The following is a 9,759-nucleotide window of genomic DNA, read 5'->3' on the forward strand; positions in this document are numbered from 1 at the left end:
CCCGGACACCTCCTGCCCCGGGGCCTTGCCCGGCTCCAAGCCGCGGTTCCGGGCTGCTCCAGCCACCCCCCGCGTCCCGCAAACAAAAACCCTGCCCCTGCTCGCTGGCACTGCGCGCCTGGGGCTGTCTCTCTCCTCTCCCTCGGCTGCTTCCTCAGACGCGGGGCCTCAGGTGGAAGGTGGCACCCGGGTCTCTTTGGGCTGCTGTCTGTCACTGCCTTATGCCCCTTTGGCCCAGGAGCATCCAGGCTGCCCCTTTTAAACACAACCCCCTGGATGCACCTGTTTTAGCATGGTAGAAAGTGAGGTTGGAAGGGACCTCAGTGGGGCATCTCCTCCCACCCCGTGCTCAAAGGCGGACCGTCCCCAGCTAAATCATCCCAGCCCAGGCTTTGTCGCCTCATGTCTTGAGAAGGAAGACTCCACACCCCCTCTGAGCAGCCTGCTCCAGTGCTTTACCACCCCCCTCCCAGTGAGAGAGTATTTCCTAATAGCCAACCTAAACCGCCGCAGGAATGTGCATTCCCCAGGGACAAATAGCAGCAGCACATTTGTGCCACTGCTGCTTGTTCCCAGTGCACACACCTGCCCATGCATGCTCTGGTGCATGGCAGATTGCCCCGGGTGGGGTAGGGAAGGCTGGGGCCAGCACCTGGGCTGGCCCCAGCATCCTTACCTGGGGGCCTCCCAGGGCTGCAGCAGTGGTGATCCAGCTGTGTGTAGCCTGGCCAGCAGGCAGGGCGTATCTCTGGCCAACTAGGCTCTGGGGTCGGGCCGCACATGCTGCAGCCATGTGCACTGCATCTCTTGTTTTTGGTGCGTTTGGGGGATTTTGTTGGGTATTTTTTAAGATACCAGGATTTCCCAGAATCTAATTTTGCCACTGCACAGCAAATATGCAGCATGGTGAACAAATTAACATGTGCCACATGCATTTGAGACACCTCAGAAGGCTTTGAGGCGCTGCAAAATGCATGTTCCTGCTCATTTGCATATGGCCTTTGAAGCCTAACATTAGATAAAATTACCCAAAGAATTAGCAGTGAGATTTTCTGGTTCTGAAGATTAGGTAGGACATCCACCAGGTCAGCAACCTCCTATCCCAGGGGCCTTTCCCAGCTGCATGCAGCCGAGGAGCGGCTCTGAGCTGCTCCAGCAAAACCCCCACATGCCACAAGCAAAAAAACCCACCTCTTGCACTTGAATGTAATTGAATTATAAACTTCATTAAGTCCATTTTTAACAACGGTAAGGACCTGAGTTTAGACCATGGGTACTGGGTTGCAGTGTGGGATTCTCTGCCCTACGTTATTTTGTAGTTATGAACAGTATAATGAACTTGGTTCCTTGTCTCTGAAACCAGCTTGGAGTGAGGGAGTCTGGGATATATTGGAAAGACTCGTGGACTTAGGTACAAATCCTTAAAGCCATTTATGAATTCATGGGGAGTTTAGGCATTAAATAATGGTTGGAATTGCAGTGCATTGTGTTTGGGGATCTGGGGCTTGGAAACTAAAAAGAACACAGGATGCTTCATGTTTATACAGCACCTAGCCAGAAGGCGAGGTGGGGGCAGGGCCCACTCATGGTTGACTTCAGGGTATAATTTTGATATAGAGAGGAATGACTTAGATACAGGAGTTAAAAATCTCCATCCTTGGAGGTTTTTAAGACCCAGCTAGACCAAGCCTTGACTGGGATGATATAGATGGGGATGATCCTGCTTTGAGCAGGGGGTTGGACAAGTTCCCTTCCAGCCCTAATTTTCTATGATTCTAAGCAGTAATCCAGTTATGGGATGATTTAAAAACAAATTAATTGAGATGTTTGATAAGCAAGTCTAATTCCTTATATCTGTCATAGTTCTATTACAATTTCTAATATGTATATTTTATTGATTTATAAGCATATTTTTACAATATCTGTTAAAATTATGTATTGTATTTTTAGGAACCAAAGATGAGCAAATCGGTAACTCCTTCCACATATGTTCGTTGCATTGGCTATGGACTGATGAGGCAACTGGCTGATTTCCTTGATCCACAAGAAGGATGGAAGAAGCTTGCCGTAGACATAAAAAACCCTTCTGGTGAAAACAGATACAATCAAATGCATATTAGGTATCATATGAAAATGATGAGAAATTCACTGAGACTGCTTAGTCTTCCTTTCATTTTTGATTTATCACATTTAGTTTTTAATAAGCCAAAACATAGTATAATCAGAGATTTACTATTTCAAATGCACTCAAGATTTTAAACTTCAAGTTTTCATTTGAATTGCTTTTTGTCTGCAGGCACTTGCAGGAGGTTACTATGTTAGAGAGCTCCTGCCCTGTTATTATGAGGAAAAAATTATAAATTAGGATTAAGAGACTGAAAGGAACAGGTGCAGGAGCTGTGGTGCAATGGTTCCAGTCATATTAATGAAGTTACAGTGGTGATGAATTTAGTCTACAGCAGGGTTAGACAACGTTTTTTGGCCGGAGTATCGAAAAACACCACAATGCCTAACTTGGAAGGTGCTGGAGTGCCAGCATGCTAGAAAAACAAAATGTGGGCAGGGGTACATGGCAGAATGCCCTGCTTGTGCCCCTTGCCCCCCACCCAAAGCCCCTGCCGCCCAGCCTTTCTTATGACCCTTGCCTCCCACCCAAAGCCCCTGCCCCCCCAGCCCTGCTGCCCCTTGCCCTCCACCCACAGCCCCTGTCCCTCAGCCTGCGCTCTGTGGCTGTCAGCAACTACCCAGAACCTGGGCCAGCTGCAAACATCTGCTGCCTCTCCGCCCCAGCCCTGGCTCCAGCTGCCTCCCAGCCCTAGACCCAGCTCTGGGGAGACAGCACATACCGGCAATGGTCCCTGCTGTGCTGCCCTCGCCGCCACTTCTGCAAAGCAGCATTGGAACCTGGCATGGCACAGCGGGGGGTGCAGAAAGCTGCCTGCTCCGAGCTCCCCGCTTCCCCTGTATGCATGGGAGAAGCATGGGCAGCAATGCAGGGTTGTGCCCCATGCTGCTGTCTCCGCTTGCGGGGAAATTGTGGCAAGGCAGTGGGGAGCTGGGAGCAGGCAGCTTTCTGTGCCTCCCGCTGTGCAGTGCCGCACCAGGTTCCAATGCTTCTCTGCAGAAGCGGCAAGGGGAGCATTGCCAGTATGTGCTGCCTCCCGGGGGCCAGGGCTGGGGCTGGGAGGCAGCTGGTGCCAGGGCTGGTGTGGAGAGGCAGGAGATGGTTGCAGCTGGACACCCCTGAGCTACCCAGAGCTTGGGCTGGCCGTAGCTGGGAGGCTGCAAACAGCTGCTGCCTCCCCAGCCCCAACGCGTGCTGAGGAAAATGGTCTTGCGTGCCATGCTTGGCACACGTGCCAGGGTTGCCAACCCCTGGTCTAAAGAACTAATAAAAGCAAAAGACTTACTTAAAATGTTAGCTATAAGCAGTCCAAGGTTCTTTCTCTTTTTCTAATATTGTCTTAAACTAACCAAAATATTTTTCTTTTCCCTGTCAATTGTACTGTATTCTTATTTAAGACAAGCTCACAGTTTTACAAGTGAGTTGCTGGAGATCTAAATATAATAGACCTGCAGTATTGCCATATGTTTCTTGTTCTGATCAATAATCATATAACATTTTTGGTCTTATTGCGATAATCTGACAGTGTATTTTCTCCATGGACTCCCTGACTACTCTGGTTCAAGAGGATTGGACTTTAAACATGTCTGAGGCCATTTGTAGTTCTTCAAGAACATTTATTCCAGACAGGTATCTAAAAAGATCTGTCAACTTTAGTTGTCATTTGCCCTTCTCAAATAATGTACTTGATATAGAGAGCCAACAGTCTAACTTATAAATTATATATCTTTTCAGTTACAGTACCATTCAGTTGAAGTAATTTCAATCCTCTTTCTATCAAATTTGTGATTTTTCCCAAATACAGGATTTTCTCCAGTCTTACTCTGTGTTTTTGCTTTCTTGACTTCTGGTGCAGGCACATTTTCTTTTGTTTCATATTAGAACAAATTATTATAACTTCAAAGGCAAGTAGATACTACAGGTCTTCTTCTTCCTTCCCTCTCTCTTTCAATAAATTCATTTTTAGGTGGACATACCCCCAAATTGTGACAGGATTAAACTAAATTTTGACACACTGGTGGCTTCCTCCGAGGTGTGCACTGTAGTCCTTATCTTCAAAAATTCATCCCTGCCCCTTGAGAGTAGGGCTTTAAGTCTGCAGTCTCCTCTAGTTCACTGTGATTATACCTAGCATATCTGACATTAATGCAGTACCTTGCATCCTTTTCCCTGTCAGAGAGAGTGACAGAATTAATTGATAACCTATTGGCTTTCACAAAGCATGGTACTATTTAGTAGGACAAATGTATTGCAGAGGGAAACTTAGCATGTATATAAACTGTTATTTTTTATGCTAGACAGTATCTCAATTACACAGGTGCAGGTAAGTGCAGATGTGAGTTAGTCAGCTCTGCGTTCTGGTCTGAGTCCCTCTATGTTTGTAGTTACCTCAAATCAGGGCTGTCTCTCTAAAACCTGTCAGCTTTATTGTCTGGCCTTCTGAATGAGAACAAACTAATATGCAGCTTATCTCACTGGATGAAACTTCTCACGTTTTTTTTTGTGTTTTCTGTCACTTGCAGGAATACAGTAGTACATAACAAGTAACATACACATCATTGAAATAAATTCTCTCTGAATGTTCCATGTGCCCACAGTGTTTGGCCATCTCAGTATAATAGTCCTTGAAGATTCCTTGCTTTGCAGGTCTTAAGACCTGTGACAGCAACTTCTGCTAGATAAACAGTTTATGTAGGATTAAGTTTACACTAGGTTTTCTGCTTACCCCCCCTCCCACTCCCCCTGCTTTTCTCCCAGGCTCCTCTCAGATTCTGTTCCTTTCAGTGTTTCTACATTATGGGTCATACCTTAAATGAACTTCTAGATGGCATTGCATTAGCATCTGCCAGAAAGAGTTTCTCTCTTCCTCACCCCAAATGGTTTTTTTGTATTGTGTTGGTACTTTAACAGCCTCTGCTAGGTGTAGTGTTAGAAACTTGAAACTAGACTCTTCAGGAAAATGATTTGTGTGAATCTCTCATAGCTTGAAGGGTTGATTTGAGCCTGCACATGAGGTTGTTTTTACTGAAAGGGTTTAAAAATATTGCTTATAGCATCTTGGGCTTTGTTTTTCTTTTAGTGATCTCTTAAGACTAGATCCTGAGTTTTTAAAAATAATGAAGTAGATAAAGTAGAAACTTAGTGCAACTTAATCCAAATTAACTAGTTTGTTGATTCTCAATAGGGAGCATGGGGTACAAGATCCTTTTAAGAGTGCTTAGAACAGCAAGGAGTGCTGTGCTCACTCTTGCCCTCAGCCACCAAAAAGATGTGAGTGGAGACTCATCTGTGCCTGGTCCCTGTGGGCGGAGGCAAGTGCTTGTTCCTTGTACCCGTCCCCTGTGTCAGGAGGCAAACACTATAATAAATTCGTTTTTTAAATGATGTGCCATTAATTAACAAAAGTTATGGCATGGGACCTGGAGTCTGAAAGGTTGAGGATCACTGTTCTGTCCCTTTCAAACAGCTCAAAGTTAATTTTGGAAAAAAAATGAATTGGTTTCCATTTGATAATATATCTTAAGTCCCCTCCCCCCCTACACAATAACTGGGTGCTTAGAAGAATTGTATGAATGATCTTGTTTATATTGGTTTTCTGTCCTCATTAGGTTTTGTCACTTTGCATTACCTGTAAGACTGAATGACTGGAAAAATCAGTAGGCTTCTGATATAAGGAAGACCAAAGGAATTGAACTGAACTGAGGGACAGTAGACTGATTTTTTTATTCAGAATGAAAATCAGTTCTAAACTTTTATTTTTCTTAATGTATTTGTGTGTAAGAAACACTAAAGATTCAGCACGTATGTTCAGTTAAGGGTGAGTGGTCTTTCCGTCTGCTTCTCTAGGTCTTCAAAAAAGACCCTCCAGCAAAGCCCTTTGAATATAAACTTTCAAAATAGTATTCCAAATACTATTTTGGAAAACATGAAATAACTTGTATGTAAATAACTTCTCAAGCCTCTCTTGGATACTATGGAAAAAAATCCCCTTCCCTTCTTCCCTGCTTTATCTTTGCAAACCACTTATTTTTAGAAATTCAAGGTAGCTTTAACTTGTCTTTTCAAAGGAGATTTGAAGGATTAATACAAATGGGAAAGAGCCCCACCATGGAATTACTTTTTGACTGGGGAACATCCAACTGCACAGTTAGTGATCTTGTGGATATATTAATAAAGAATCAGCTCTTGGCACCAGCCACTCTTTTGCTTCCAGGTAATGCCATTGGCTCAGTTTGCATACATTGCTTTTGTAACTTCATTCGTATTCTATTAAGAGAATGGAAACGATGACGTCTAACAATTTTCAGTTCAATTCTTCTTTGTTACCTGCAGTGAGAATTTTTAATAGAACAGATTAAAAGGAATTGCTTAGGATCTTATAAGTGCTATTTAATGTATCTCTAATTTTTAAACATTCTTGTAGAACATGATGTATGTAGTTGAAGTTTGCTTATCTATCAACCTGCACTAAATTTTGATGTTACATAACTTATTTTTGTCACATTTTAAAATTCTGTTTACAGATGATGTTCAGGTGGCAAATGACATTACCTGGCAAACGACAATACCTTTTTCTTCACAAGAAACTATGCCTATATGTGGGAAGCAAGTGCCAGTGCAGGAAAAACAAGTTACAACTTTAAAGCCTGTTTTAGCTCAGGATAATGAGCAGCAACCTTCAGCTCCTCCCTGCTTATATCAAGAGAACAACAGCCCAGAGTTGAGTGACAAAGGTCTGCTTTTAGTTTGGTATAATTAAATGTAACTTCAATTGTTGGCTTCCATCCCCTGTGAAATAAGAAGACTGTATTATAACAGCCAAAAGGTCAATTCTGCACATCCTTTTAAGTCCCCTATCCTACTTCCTGTTCTGCCTGGAGAAGGGATTGTGACTTCTGATAATCAAACTGTCAGCACTCCATGTTGACACTTGGGAGGCCACTGAGATGGTATAGTGGATACAGAAGCTTCTAATTCTTATGCACAATGTATTGGTGCTGATGCTAATAGTGGGCTGTTTTGCAGCAGCTTTTTGTGGCCCGTTCTTTATGATGCATTTTGCATGGCAGAAACCAGTTACTACAGAATTTTAAAATACTTGCAGTCATAACAGCCACTACTCATGAACAAAGCTATAATTTTTTGCTTGTCTTTCTTCTGGCAACTTTTAAGAAAGAGGAACAATTCTGTCTTAAAATTCATAATGACTTCAAAATTAAGAATTCAGAAAGCTAGTATTTATACAACAGTTTGCTAATAAAGCCAAGGCAGGAAGATGCACCATTGATATAAGATAAACATGCAAGCTTCATCTAAAGTTGCAAATATTTATTTCAGATTTCCTCAGTTTTTGGTTTCATGAGTTGGAAAGTATTACAAATAATTTCGATGAGCGACCTGAATCAGCTGGAGGTAACAAACTGGGAGAGGGTGGCTTTGGAGTTGTGTTCAAAGGCTGCATCAATGGAAGAACTGTGGCAGTGAAAAAGCTTGCTGCTGTAAGTTGCTTTAAGTTTTATCACTATCATCAGTCTCTTATTATTAATTGGACCCATTCTCCCATTTTTTATAGGTGAATATATGTGTTTCAGAATGTGACACTACTTAAAATGTAGATAGACAAGAATTAATTCTAAGATTAAGTTTTTTTAAAAAGGCACTGCTATTTTGCCACATTACTGGAAGTCACCTGTTGGCACTTATGCCACTGGTGGGAATGAATTTTTTTATGGCCCCAACTGGTATAGACTGAAATTTCTGAAGCCTGAGAATTGGTAGTTTCTGTAGTTTTATACCAGTTAAATTTGTGATCGTATAGTCAGATGGATTAATATACTGAAATTTTTATATTTGGAAAGTCTCTGAACATGTTGTATTCGTCACCTTTGTTCTGACAATGATTTGGAACAGTGGCCATGTAAGAAGACTCACTGTGTAAATGAGTAGTAACACTATGATATAATTTTTTAATGTTAAATAGGACTGTTCAACTTCCAAGTGGCAGGAGACTGCACATACACTAGCAAGGGCTGCATGTCATGTGGGCTGTACCACGGCAAACCATAGACACCCCTACTGCTACACTGTGCGCCCATGCAGGCTCTTCCCCACCACCACCACCATGCCTGCACGGGCATACCATCCCCAGCTTCTTGCCACTGCACCGCACACTCACAGGGCCACAGATTCACCCTGTGCTCCCCATGCTGTACTGGGAAGGGGACAGGAAGCTGGAGCTGGAGAAGGGAGGCAGAGCCCCCAGGTGGCTGTTGCAGTTGGAGCAATAGGGAGTACAGCAGCTGAACAGAAGACCAGGGGCCAGACGCAACCACTTGTAGGCAACCCCTGTGGACTGCTAGTTGGACATCCCTGCTTCAAAACAAAATTATGAGGATAGGATTACTAAGGAAATATACTTTTTCACTTAATTTTAAAAACACGTCTATTCACATGTGGTGTGTAAAAATAAATAAATGAATACATTGATGGAGGAATACCAATGAATGACAAACATTAATTACACTATCTTTTTGGGAGGATATAGCTTAAGTTGAAAGTAAAAAGAAAATCCTTTAATTATGCACTTGTTTTTCAGTATCTTTATAATCTTTATGAATAAAAGATCCCATGTTAAGGTTTAAATGCCAGAATTGGATGCATCATTCCCATTACTTAACCTTTAGCCAAGGCACAGTCATTGCTCCATCTAACCAGTGTTGTCCCATTTAATTTAATGAGACCTGTGGTTAGAAAAATGACAGAGCCAGGCCCTCAATTCACAGTTTATTAACATAGAGTAAAACTTAGGTGAAAAGGGTGTCCTTCTTGAACCTTATTACATTTCTGAAGCTCTGTTTTTGGGGTTTTTTTCATCCAGGGAGTTTGATGATATAGCTGGTTGACAGGGATATGACAATTTAAGATGTATGTTTAGGGAATAATGCATAACTTAAAAAAAACAAAGACTGTTCCATAATGAAAATCCCAAATAGGTTCAGTTAGCATTTCCAAGAACAAGGGGAATACTATACAGCAGTGATGAACAGCATGCAGCTGTACAGCCAGAAGTATTGGAAGAATTTTATTCTTACAAGGTTGCATGTAACCAACCACCAGCTTGGTTTGCTTGGGTTATATGGAGTCCTTCATGGGCTCTTGAGGAAGGATTTTGTTAATCAACACTTTTAACAAAAATGGAGTCTCCCTCTTTTCCCCACCCACCTTTGCAAATATAAGAAAGTAGTCTCCATCTTTCAGGTCAGACTTAAGAATCAATATTTATAGTACACAAAACTTATAATGATCTAAATCATAAATATCAATAATCATTTGAATGGTTTTAAACACATATACTAATTTAAGTAATTTGCATTTTTATGATTCATATAAATAATTATATAAATTGTTCCATCATTTACTTTGTTTTCATTTGAGCTCAGTATTAATGATGCTTTAATTCCTATATCTTGTCATAGAAAGTATTATATAAATTCTTCAGACATACTTTGATTTAGACTGCTTTCTACTAAGAGGATGCCAATATAAATATCAAGGGTACAAATATCAACAGTCTTATTAAAAGGCAAGGGATAGGGCCTGGCTGGGTTCCCCCCATGGTCCCCTCCCCACACCCG

General features: G+C 42.1%; 1 protein-coding gene across 7 annotated transcripts in view; it reads left to right on the top strand.

Annotated features, from left to right (window-relative positions):
* IRAK4 (interleukin 1 receptor associated kinase 4) overlaps nt 1-9,759 on the top strand; it is a 31,303-nt gene that overhangs the window by 414 nt on the left and 21,130 nt on the right. For 3 of the 7 annotated variants that reach the window (XM_025208440.1, XM_014521821.2, XM_006015927.3), the window contains exons 2-5: nt 1,951-2,120; nt 6,193-6,338; nt 6,649-6,858; nt 7,463-7,623. In XM_025208440.1, coding sequence (XP_025064225.1) covers nt 1,960-2,120; nt 6,193-6,338; nt 6,649-6,858; nt 7,463-7,623 — 678 coding nt within the window. In that variant the 5' untranslated portion in view covers nt 1,951-1,959. Of the gene's footprint in view, nt 1-1,363; nt 1,412-1,950; nt 2,121-3,650; nt 3,755-6,192; nt 6,339-6,648; nt 6,859-7,462; nt 7,624-9,759 lie in introns of those variants that run through there. The other 4 variants (XM_025208436.1, XM_014521826.2, XM_014521832.2 and 1 more) reach the window with 3 other exon arrangements.

The sequence above is a fragment of the Alligator sinensis genome, unplaced genomic scaffold (genome assembly GCF_000455745.1).
Source record: "Alligator sinensis unplaced genomic scaffold, ASM45574v1 scaffold147_1, whole genome shotgun sequence".
In the NCBI taxonomy this organism is placed as follows: domain Eukaryota; kingdom Metazoa; phylum Chordata; order Crocodylia; family Alligatoridae; genus Alligator; species Alligator sinensis.